Raw genomic sequence first — 13,095 nt, forward strand, 5'->3', positions numbered from 1 at the left:
GAAGGGAGGGTGTGGGGGATGGGGTAACCGGGTGATGGGCATTAAGGAGGGCATGTGATGTGATGAGCACTGGGTGTTATATGCAACTAATGAATCATTGAACACTACATCATAAACTAATGATGTACTATATGTTGGCTAATTAAACTTAATTAAAAAATGAAAATTAAAATGTATAAACAGCTGATACATGCTATAACATAGATGAATATCAAAAAAAAGTATAAGAGAAAGAAGCCAGTCACAACAAACTGCATATTGTATGATTCTATTTACATGATATACCCAGAAAAAGCAAAACTATAGAAGCAAGAAACAAATTACTTGTTCCCTGAGTCTGGGAATGGAAGTGGGGATTAACTACAAATGGGCACAAGGAATATTTTTGGGGGTGATCAAAAGTTCAAAAGCTGAATTATGACAGTTACACAACTACATAAATTTATTAAAATTCATTGAATAGGACATTTAAAAGGATACATTTTACAATATACATATTAAACCTCGATACAGTTGTTAAAAATACCAACTAAGATTTTTAAACCCAAATTTGCACTACTTTTGGAACTCCCCTGATTTGTTCAAATATCAATTCATTATTTCCCAAAATTCTGAGTGAGACAAGCTGTTAAGGTGTAAGGTGATAGTTTCCTTAAACTTGATAGTGTTGCCAAACTGATACTATCAGTGGTTTATAAAACTTGCAATAACACAATGGCCATCTAAAGTAACCTAAAATCCTCTAATTTGAAAAAAAATGATCACAGCACAAAATCACAGATCATCACATTGAACTGCTCAAATTCCCTGGATCTCTTCATCAGGTTGTGATAATTTACACTTGGGAAACCAGTGTGCACAAAAGACCTGGTTTCCATTAGAAGCAATTATGGACTCTATCCAGTCCTACCATCCAGTCCAGGTAATTGACTCCCTTCCAAATGGTAGGAACTATTTATAACTTTCTGTCTTATGAAATAGTGGCAACTCAAAAGGCTGTGAACCGTCTGTCTGCATGTCTCAATCTCTTGAAGCTCCTGCTGAGTGAGACCTGCACCTGAGCAGGTACAAATGAAACCTGTTCTCTAACTCCCTAGCAACTGGTTACATTTTGTTCCCAAAACTTCTTTCCTCTTTCCCTCAAGGTTTCTTCTGCTCATGGTCTTTACTTGAATGATTTTCACTCACATAGTTTTATGTATGTTCTGGTCTCATTTTCATAATTTCAACTGTACTGTGAACTGAATTTCTCTCCATTAAATTGATATGTGAAGGGGCTTCAATTTTCCATTCCTTTTTCTTTCTCTAATATTAGATTTGTGGAAATAAAACATTATGTTTTGGCTATTTCATTCCAACAGAGCACAGTCTAGCAGAGCAAGCTATCTCTATCTTTGGAAAGCATAGAATAATAAAGTTTTAAAAAACATCACCATTATTTAAAAAAAACTTTCTGAGTATTTACTATATGCCACAGCATGCTCTGCTGTTTTCCATGTATTAACTCATTTAATCATCACAACACTATAAGGTAAGTACTATTATCATCACTATTTTACAGATGAGGAAATTCAGGGACAGAGAAATGAAGCAACCCATCCAAGGACACATAGTTCATAAATCAAAGAGATGGAAATTCGAATCCAGGTAGTCTGTCCCCAGAACATTTGCTATTAGTTACTATATAACACTGCTATTTATAAAATTACTCCTATATCATTTTTCTTATTTCCTCCACTAATTTCAAATTTTCTTTGGAAATTAGAAAATCTATAAATATCACTTGTAATAAATATAGAAAATAAGAGTTCATATTTAGGAAAAAATAAAATCTCCTAAAATCCCACAACCTACAGACACTGTGGTATAAAGTCTAAATATTTCCATATATACATTTACATTATATGTAATGTTTTGTGTTGTATAATTTTTTTAACTTAATGACAAAGTATACATCTTTTCAGTTTCATTTATCCAAAGTTCTAATTTGTTCCATGTGCACTGAAATCTTATAAACATAGTTTTAAGTATATATAAAAGTTCTCTTCCTTATTCATGTAGCAAATAGCCTCTCATAGGTTATTATGACAACTGTCCTGTCCTAATTACTGAATTTTTCCAAATATATGGTGATGCTCTTCTGTTCAGCAATATGTCTATAGCATGCTTTAATACTTCACTGTCATTTGAGGAAAGTTCCAGATATTCTATAATGACTATACACATTTTATTGGAAGCAAAAAACAAAGAGAAAAGTTTGTCCTTTTGCTAGTTTTGCCATATTAGATTTAGGATCTACATGGGAATGTGGGGTGTTGAGGTCACTCTGAGGACACTGTCATGACAAGGAGGTCGCTGGCTTCCAGATTGTTTTCCATTCTCCCATCAGTGTGCAGGTATCAATAAGTTCAATTCACAAAGTCATTTAGTGAAGATTTACTCTCCTCCAAATCTCCCCTAGGGGCTTCTAAGCCCCTGATTTTCTTGCCATGTCTTCTTGAACTTCCCACTATGAATATTAGTGAGGACTCTCATTTAATAGTGCTTACCTTGTGCCAGAAATTGTGTTAAGCACTGGGGTATACAAAGTTGGCTAAAGGCTCCTTTTCTCAAAGAAATCATAGCTGATAATGAAGAATTATGCATAAAAAATTACAATATACTTTATTATAAAGAAGGTATGTCGGGTTTGGCCAGCAAACCCTGAGACAGCGAATGAAAAGATTACTCCAGACACCTTAGTAGGAGAAAGGAGAGGCCTGGGGACCAGACGCTCTAGTGGTGAAAGGCCCTGAGCCAGACTCTGCCTCCACCTTTATTGTGAATGTTATCAATACAACAATGGAATAATAAAACAAGAAGGAATGTGAGGCTGTAATGATCAAGACCCCGGCATAGGGAGTATCTTATGAGTAGAACAAGCTGTGCTCATGACAGGCGTGCAGACAGGGAGTGCATGGAGTGCGTGACCTCCAAAGATAAATGTTTCTCCTAAGACAAGCATTTACTCCCTGGATGAGCACCCTGAGCTGCAATGAGGATCCAGCTGTTTCCAGCCCAGAAATTCTAAAGGAGGCCCAGTTTTCCGGATACTCCTTCTTTACTTTTCAACTACTCTTGATCCAGGGAGGCATGTGTTCATTAAATCTTCTCTAGTCAGGCACTATGAATTCCCACAAAGGTACAAGATTTAATAATAGTTCATAGACACTACTTTGCATGGGGTCCTCAATGAATACTTCAGAGTAGCTAGCATTTAATTGAAGTTTTGAAGGATAATGGAAAAGGGGAATTAACATTTCTGCCAGATAGTTATACTCATATACTCTCAAATCTTCATAACATCTGGAGAAGGTAAACACCTCCCATTTTATGGACAAATAAATATCATCAGCATAACTGGCTACCCTACCCTAGTTTATATAACTCACAAATGGCAGGACTAGAATGGCAGCCAAGTTATTAGGTCTAAGAGCCAAAGATAGTTCCACTTTGTAATGACAAGGAATAACACACATGAAAGTATATGAAAGAGCTGAAATGTGAAAAAAATATAGTAATGTGTTCAGTTCATAAAGGTTCTTATATGATACATAAATGAATTTTATTTTTTAAGATTTTATATTTTTATTTGAGAGAGAGAGTGAGGGATGGTAGGGAGGGACAGATGGGGAGGGAGAAGGAAGGAGAGAGAATCCTGAGCAGTCTCCATGCTGAATGCTGATCCAGACACAGGGCTTGATCCCACAACCCTGAGATCATGACCTGAGCCAAAACCAAGAGTCAGACACTTAACCTACTGAGCCACCCAGGCACCCCCACAATTGAATTTTAAATATCCCGAATGATAGAACCAAAGGCATAAATTAGAAAGTAATAGGACCATATTTGATTTTTAGATAGACAAATCTGAAAGCAGAGTATAGAAAAAGGACTAAACTTGGCTAAAATTAGACAGAGAAATCATTCAGAAATGAAAAATAAATAAACCTGAAATAAAACTGACCATGGAAATGAAGAGAAGGACAAAAAACAGAAATATTCAAGAGGTACAATTTCCCATCTGGCATATAAGGTGAGAGAGAAGAAAAGATGCCTCAGAGATTCTTGGATTCAGCATCTGAGAGAGAATGGTCATGATATTTCCGAAGGCATTAAAAAGAGGATAAAATCATGAGTTCAGCCTTGCATTAACTTTGACGTGCTTGAGGGATGTCCATTTAGGTACTACAGTATAGTCTTAGATATATTATGCTAGAATCCAGAAACAGAACTATAGATATAGAAATCTTTTAAGCAGGGAGTAGTTAAAATAAGGAAGCATGTTTGAAATGAAAAAATATATATTTTAGGTCTCCTGAGTTACATAGTAACACTCAAAAATAAGCAGGAAAAAAATCTATGCATCTGTGAAAGAAGTTAGAAATACAGGAGAAAAATCAAGAGAGCTCTGTTACACAAATATCAAAAATGCATTCAGCATCAGTAAGTAACAATGCCTTATTTACAGTCTCTTACACAAAGTTTTTTTTTTTATTCCGTTACAAGAATATCAGAAGGTAGACCTTTGCTGACATCTGTCAAAGACCTTTTACAATGGATTATTTCTCTAACCGTTCATAATATCATCTTTAACATGTAGACCCTCAAAGGTCGTGACTGCTGCCTCACATTAATATTGAATGCAGGAATAGAAGACCCAGAAAAAGAGACTTCTCCACATTATTCTTTTTTATCTGGGAAAAAAAACCTTCCACAGAAGGCATTGTTCTCTATCTCATCAAATCTAGGCTATGTGCCCCTCTTAGACCAATCCATGGCCAAGTCACAAAGATTATAATATTTCATCCCAGGGCTAAGATAAGAACCTACCTTCTTCCAAAATTCAGAAATTTCCATCAAATACCTAAACAGACAGGTGTTCTCTCTGTTTTAGAAACTATAAGGAAATATTAAGAAAAGAAATTCCAGTTGGCGAAGTAAAGAATGGCTTATGTTAGTGCTTTCCTGTTCTCAGTGTAGGACTTGCCTTTTCCAAATAACAAACACCAGCATTCTGTAAAATGCTATCCAGTTAACAATCATTATATTCCTTGACCCAAAATTCATTCATGTATATTAATGTTCTCTAAGCAAGGAAGCCTATACATTTCTGGTTAAAATTAGGTATGAAACATGAAGGTTTTCTTCATAGTATACCCAGAAATCATCACTGACTGACTGAGAAATGTTGGTTTAACCAGAACTAGTAAAAGTATAACACTAGTACCAAAATAATAACAATAATAATGGTAATAATTAATAATCTACTTCTATCACATATATGCATACTCCACTACAACCATATATTTCACAAAATTCTTTTTTCCTTTTCTTGCCCCTACTTCTCTTATTGCTTTCCTTTCATTTCCTTTTCATAATTACTATTGTTTTTTTTTTGGGTTTCCTTTTTTTTTAATTTTAAGTTCAATTAATTAACAATATAGTGTATTATTAGTTTTAGAGTTCAGTGATTCATCAGTTGCATACAACCACCCGTGCTCATTCCATCACATGCCCTCCTTCGTGCCCACCACCCAGTCACCCCATCCCCCCCACCTCCCCTCCAGCAAGCCTGTTTCTTTCCTATGCTTAAGAAGTCTCTTATGGTTTGTCTCCCTCTCTAGTTTCATCTTGTTTTATTCCTCCCAGGTTTTTGGTTTTTTTTTTTAACTAACCAGAATCATGCTGTATGTATTGTTCATGTGCTTTTTGGAGATGTTCTCAGCCTAGCACACTCCTTTTATCCATTCTGTATTCCACAGAAATAGATGTTTGGGTTGCTTCATTCTGCTGTTATAATTATTCCCACTTTTGTGCACAAACTTGGATACAGGGGCTGAAATTTGAGGGGAACAGTGTCAACTTCAGCCCTTGGCAATCTGAGGTGAAGGCGTGTTGACTTGGCATTTAGCAGGTGGCAGGCCGTGCACACTGACTCGGGCAGGAGGGCGGCTGGACCGTGAATTTGGGACCCACAGGCCGATGGCATTGTGTGTGACAGGGACGTGGCTGGTTTTGCTTTTAATTTTTGTTTTTCTGGGAAACTTGATCACTCCCTCTATTCTAAACGAAAGCCTTACTGGATAGAGTATTCTTGGCTGTAGATTTTTTCCTTTTAGCAGTTGGAATCTATCATGCCACTTTCTTCTGGCCTGCAGAGTTTCTGCTGAAAAACCCACTGATAGCCGTATGGGGTTTCCTTTGTATATACCTGCTTTCCTTTCTCTTGCTGCTTTTAAAATTCTTTCTCACTACTTTTGGCTGTCTTATTTACTTTGTGTCTTGGTGCAGACCTCTTTGGGTTGGTTTTGTTGGGGGCTCTCTGTGCCTCCTGGATCTGGATTTCTCTTTCCTTCCCCAGATTCAGGAAGTTTTCAGCTATTATTTCTTCAGACAAATCTTCTGCCCCCTTTCCTCGCTCTTCTCCTTCTGGGATCCCTATCATGCGACTGTTAGGCCTGACAGCGTTGCTCAGTTCCCTGGGTCTATTTTCATTCTGTGTATTTTTCCCCCCTCTCATCTGCTCGGCTTGATTGCTTTCCATGACTCTGTCCTCCAGGTGGCTGGTCCTTTCTTCTACTTCCTCTTGCTTGCTATTTATTCCAGATGGTCTATTTTTATTTCCATTTAGTAAATCCAATAGCTCTAACTGGTTCTTTTTTACATCTCCTAGCTCTTGGTGGAGGGTCTCAAGGAAGTCCTGCAGTCCTTCCTCAATTCCAGCGAGAATCTTTATGAATGTTACTTTAAATTCGCTATCAGACATATTACTTATCTCCGTTTCGCTTAGGTCTTGTGCTCTGATTTTGTCCTGTTCTTTGATTTGGGACACATTCCTCTGTCTCCTCATTCTGTCTCTTGCGTTGTCTGTTTTTCTGTTAGGAAAGTCAGCTACGTCTCCTGCACTTGAAAGTAGTGGCTCTATGAAGAAGAGGTCCTGCAGTGCAATGTCTGTTCCCCAGAAGCTGGTGCTTCAGGGGGTGTCTCCTATGTGTGTTGCTCCAGGGGGTGTCCTACCGTTGTGGCTGGGATGTGTTTGCCTTCAGTCCTGTTGTCTGTGATGGCTCCCTGCCTGTTGTGGGCAGAGTCTGGTGCCCGTGGTGTTAGTGGGCTGCTCCGGGGCTGCCTCGGGCTTGAGTCGAGTCAGACCAGATGTTTGCCAGAGATGCAGTAGCACCAAACTGCAGGCACTGTCCCTGTGTCGTCCCCGGAGAAGCTTTTGTTGGTGGGTGGGGCCTGCAGTCAGACCAGCTGCCTGCCCTCAGCCCACTGCTGGGGTCACAGTCAGACGGGTGTGTGGTTATCTTCCCCTCTCCCTGGGGCAGGACTCACTCTGGAGTGGTGCTTACCTTGTCTGGGCCACGCACACACTGCCAGGCTTGTGGCACCACTTTGACGGGATCTTGCCAAGAGCGATCAGAGGGGGTGGATCTGCTTCGCTGTGGCCTCTTGTCTATGCCGGGCTGCGGAGAGTCTGTTCTGCCAGTTTTCGGGCTGCTTTTTGGGTTATTTATGCCGCCGTGGGTGCTCTCTAGGCGGCCACGCGGCAAGAGGTCAGCACAGGGACGTCCTACTCCGCCATCTTCCCAGCAGCTTCTGCTCCATAATTACTATTGTTTTGCTCATGCTCACCACAGTGTAGCTACCATACATCACCATACGATGCTATTACAGTATCATTGACTATATTCTCTGTGCTGTAATTTTCATTCCAGTGACATTCATTCCATAATTGCAAGCTTTATCTCCCACTCCCCTTTACACTATTTTGCCCATCCCCCAACCACCCTCCCCTTGGTAACTACCAGTTTCTTCTCTGTATTTGTAGGTCCCTTTCCTCCTTTTCATAATTTTTATTACAAACACATGGCTAATATAGAAAACTACAAAACATAGATGGTCAACATTTTTGGTATTAAAAGTACCTAAAATGTCATTATCCAAAATGATCTAAAATGTTGATACATATACTTACATGTTTTTGTAATGAATAATTATAAAGAAATTGTAAACAATTTATCTTAACAATTTTGCAGACACATCAACAAGTCTAAATTTGCATCATTTATGATGGCTTAGCTCATCTTATCGAATCACCCTTTCTGAATATCTTCTCATTTCTAATTATATCTTTGAATTGTACCTTAGTTTTTCTTTTTAGATTAAATAATGAATGGATCCAAATACAAGTTATATATACACATCTTCAAACTTTTTTTTTTTTACAGATTTTATTTATTTGACAGAGAGAGACACAGCGAGAGAGGGAACACAAGCAGGGGGAGTGGGGAAAGGAGAGGCAGGCTCTCCGCCGAGCAGGGAGCCCGATGCGGGGCTCGATCCGCGGATCCTAGGATCATGACCTGAGCGGAGGGCAGACGCTTAACGACTGAGCCACCCAGGCGCCCCAGCCTTTTTATTTTTTTTTTTAAGATTCATTTATTTACTTGAGAGAGAGAGCACAAGTAGGAGGGGCAGAGAGACAGGGAGAGACAATCTCAAGCAGACTCCTGCTGAGCACAGAGCCCAGCAAGGTGCTCCACACCGGGCTCACTGTTTGATCTCACAATGCTGATAGCACGAACTGAGCCAAAATCAAAAGTCGGGAGCTTAACCAACTGCACCACCTATGCTCCCCATTTTTAATCTTTCTACTTACCCATAGTGATAACAGATATTTCCCTTGAAAAAGTTGTTTGTAGCCATTTTACTCACCTTCAAATAGCATTTTAGCTAAACTAAACTTCAAATACTTGACAAGGTCTCATGACCTTTATCTTTCATGACTCTCTGGGGTCCTATAGTTTCGGCATGATCTTAGTATATCATGAGTAAATATTTTGTTTCAGTAAAGACACCATTATCTCTCAGGTTTGTGTTTGAATTGCCACTTATTAATTCTAGAACAGAACTCCTAAAAGCACAAATCTCTCTCACTCCTAGCAAAGTATGGAGAAGCCCTTTTTCTGAGTCTGCTGACACTCTGGGGTTTAGAGTTTCACCGATTTAAAGTACATCTCCATTCTCCATGTCACTGGTTGCAGTCACAATATTGGAAACTATCAGAGGACTAAGCCTATTCACTTTAAGCTATAGATTCAACCTTCCTACAACATTCATTGGCTGGTCACTATTCACTATTGCATGAGTGATTAATGCCTGAGATTTTGCAGGTGTGAAGTAAATGAATAATCAGAGAGTACATTCTGCTAGGGCATGTGTGCACAAATATGATTAAGAGTTTGAACATTCAGGGGCACCTGGGTAGCTCAGTCCTAATCGTCTGTCTTCGGCTCAGGTCATGATCCTGGGGTTCTGGGATCGAGCCCCATATCAGGCTCCCTGCTCAGCAGGAAGTCTGCTTCTCCCTCTCCCATTTCCCCTGCTTGTGTTCCCTCTCTCACTGTGTCTCTCTTTGTCAAAAAAATAAATAAAATCTTTTAAAAAAAAAAAAGGAGTTTGAGCATTCAAATCATGGCTATTTATGACACAGAAGATGTTTTCTTGAATATATTTAGAGAAGACTGAAGAAGCCCAAATTATTGCACAATAAGCATGGTAAAGAAGCTCTCTACCAGGAAGTTGTGACTCTTTGCTCCTAATTCCTCCACTTTACCTCCCTTATTCCCACATGATTTCTTTCCCTGTCACCCTAGCCTAACTTTTGATTATCTCATTTCTATTTTTTTAATCTTCCCCTGCCCCCTCTGTCCGTGTTCTAATTTCTAAATTAGACACTTGCAACATATTTTCCACAAAATCATTGATGTGCAAACAACATATCAATGTTCAGTTCCCATATTTCTCAATTCTTCCTTATTTTCTACCTTCAGAATACTTCAGCATCTTCCCTACTGATTGAGCCAATGGATACAAATGACTTTGTCGTATCTGAATTTGTACTAATTGGACTTTCAAATTCATGGGAGATGCATCATTTTCTCTTTTGGTTCTTCTCTGCGTTCTACATGGGAATTATCCTAGGAAACCACTTCACTGTGCTCACGGTAATTACTGACTCTCATTTACACACCCCCATGTACTTCCTATTGGCCAACCTCTCTCTACTTGATCTGGGTCTGTCATCTACCACAGTGCCCAAGACGATCTCTAATCTTTTCACTGACTGCAACATCATTTCCTTTCCAAAATGCATGACACAGATATTTTTTATTCATATCACAGGTGGAGGTGAGATGGTGCAGCTCATAGCCATGGCCTATGACCGGTATACTGCAATCTGTAAGCCTCTCCACTACCTGACCATCATGAGCCCCAAAATGTGTGTTTCCTTTGTAGTGGCTGCCTGGATAGTGGGAACAATCCATGCTGTATTTCAGTTTGTTTTTGTCATAAACTTGCCCTTTTGTGGCCCTAATGAAGTAGATAGTTTTTACTGTGATTTTCCTCAGGTCATGAAACTTGCTTGTGTAGACACATACAAGCTAGAGTTTGTAATCATCACTAACAGTGGGTTTATATCCATGGCTACTTTCTTCTCTTTAATTACATCCTATATCTTCATTTTGGTCACTATCTGGAAACGTTCTTCGGGGGACTTGTCCAAAGCATTTGTCACACTGTCAGCTCACATCACTGTAGTGATTTTGTTTTTTACACCGTGCATGTTTCTCTACGTGTGGCCCTTCCCCACAACATCATTGGATAAGTGTTTGTTCATTGTTGACTTTGCTATCACCCCTCTCTTGAATCCTGCCATCTATACATTAAGAAACAAAGACATGAGAGAGGCCATGAGAAGACTGGGCAAACAGATTGTGGGTCCTCATGGGATCTCAAAATGAATGGAGCAGATCTAGATACCACATGCTTCAGGCTCACCAAGAACACTGCAAACCATGTGACTATCATCATTACAATGGTAAGAACTACTATTGTCGTGATAGTTCAACAAAGGTCCCCCTGTAGAAATTGATTATTGAGTCAGAGGGGACTTTATTTTGCTAATGACAGAGAATAAATTGACATCACCTACTTATATCAAGAAGAAAGGTGAGAACAGAAAACTGAGCTGATTTGTATGAGTAACTTAATATTCAAATACCATTTTCTGTGACTTGTATTGTAAATAATTGTATTTACTCTCAATAATGATAAGTAATAAATATATCTCGTGGTAACTTATGGATTTAATAGATAAAATGTGACTTTGAGTAAATCAAAATCAATAAATTATATTTTTTAATTCTTATTTTAATTTTAGTTTAACTTAGAATAAGAACAAAATCAATTATTTGTTACTTAGGTTATGCATGCTATTTTAGTTTTTTGTTTAGATTTGATGGCTGTAAATAGAGAGGGATATTCTTTAACACTATGAATACTTCAAAGAAACACAAACCAGAGATTTCTGAACTTTTGTCTCACTTTCTACTATTCTAAAAATGAAGATTTTCAAATATTCAATTATCCTAGTGTATTCTCAAAAAAAAAAAAAAAACCAAAAATAGTAGCTGTTTCAGGGCACCTGGGTGGCTCAGTCCGTTAGCGTCTGCCTTTGGCTCAAGTCACGATCTCAGGGTCCTGGAATTGAGCCCCATGTGGGACTCCCTGCTCAACAAAGAGTCTGCTTTTCCCTCTCCCTCTGCCACTCCCCCCATAGCTTACACTCTCTCTCTCAACTAAATAAAATCTTTTTAAAAAATGACTAATTTATTAATTAAATTTTAAAACTAATAGCTGTTTCATAAAAGAAGAATCACCCTAATATGTATGTTTAGAGATTCTGGTTTCTTTGAATATGATTTGCTGCTCAGACAAATGTTCCCCCAAAAGCTTATATGTCTTTGATAAATATAAAGCCAAAAATGGTAAGGCATATTTAATTTAATTTAGCATTTCTACATATGGAATAAATGCTTTATTAAAGTTACACATAACTTTTTCACATATTTGTTTCTACTTCTCTGTAAATAAAATCTACTCAATTAAGGAAACTAATGCCTATATTTTTTTGTCCTGTGCCTCTTCAGGAATCTTTTCAATAATATCTCTGTTTCCTCCATGTAAATTAATCCATTATACTTAATTTAATGCTTTGGTATTCATCTGGATGGGAAGTTCTTTACTTGATCATTGCTAACCACGCCCTCTTACAAATAATCCACTGGGCTTCTGAGACAGTACATTGTCCCCCTTTTCCTCCTACTCTTTGGGAATGCCTTCCCAGTAGCAGTTTGCTGGGGTTCTCTCATCTGCTCCACCACCAAACTCAGTGTTCCTCAGAACTGCAACTTTGGCCTTTTCTCACTCCATAATCACTCCATATTATATCTCTGGAGGCATCCATTCCCTTGGATTTAATTACCATCTCAGCTAAGGGCTTTTATTCTTAAGCCAGGGTATTATTTCTTGAGTTCCTACTTCATAAATCTGCCTACTGACTTGATGCTTCAAGGGCATCTCCCACTCAGCAGATCTGAAACTAAACTAATCAACTCATCCTCGAACCCGCTCTTCTTTCAGGTCCCTAGTCACAGTAAATGGCACCTATATTAACCCAGTTCCTCAAAACCTAGACGTAATAATGGACTCCTCCATCTGCAATCCCCAATAGTCAATAAAACAGCAAATCCTATTAATTCCAACCTCTAAAACCTCTTAAATATGTCCTTTGTTTTCTTCCAAATGTCACCATTCTTGTCTAAGTCTTCACATGTCATTTTTCAAATTGAGTATTAAGTCACTATGTGTCTTCCCCCTTCAAAGCTCGTTTGCCTTTATTCCCATTACCTACATACAGAATGAGAGATTTTTTAAGTATAAATTTAAGCAAATGATTGTTCTCGTAAGACCCTTCACATACTTGCCAATGCTCTTAAATTAAAATACAAACTCCTTTTCAAGATTTATCAGACCATCCAAGACCTGGCCCTCATCCATCTCTCCAGCCTCAGAGAACAACATGCTCTTGCCCTACAATTTCAAAGGAAATTTGGTTTTCTTTTACTTGCCTAAAAACTTCACTCTTTCCAGGCGCCTGGTTGACTCAGTCCCTTAAGTGTCGAAGTCTTGGTTTCAGGTCAAGTCACA

The 13,095-nt window shown here is 38.5% G+C and overlaps 1 protein-coding gene across 1 annotated transcript; it reads left to right on the forward strand.

The window, feature by feature from the left end:
• Positions 1 to 9,908: 9,908 nt before the first annotated feature.
• On the forward strand, positions 9,909 to 10,847 carry LOC112832901 (olfactory receptor 4F21-like). Its single transcript, XM_025883743.1, has one exon. It carries the CDS (start codon positions 9,909 to 9,911, stop codon positions 10,845 to 10,847), a length of 939 nt encoding a protein of 312 aa, XP_025739528.1.
• The last annotated feature ends 2,248 nt before the right edge of the window (positions 10,848 to 13,095 follow it).

The sequence above is a fragment of the Callorhinus ursinus genome, unplaced genomic scaffold (genome assembly GCF_003265705.2).
Source record: "Callorhinus ursinus isolate GAN/ISIS: 27379988/994484 unplaced genomic scaffold, GSC_fseal_2.0 scaffold25, whole genome shotgun sequence".
NCBI classification, from domain to species: Eukaryota; Metazoa; Chordata; class Mammalia; order Carnivora; family Otariidae; genus Callorhinus; species Callorhinus ursinus.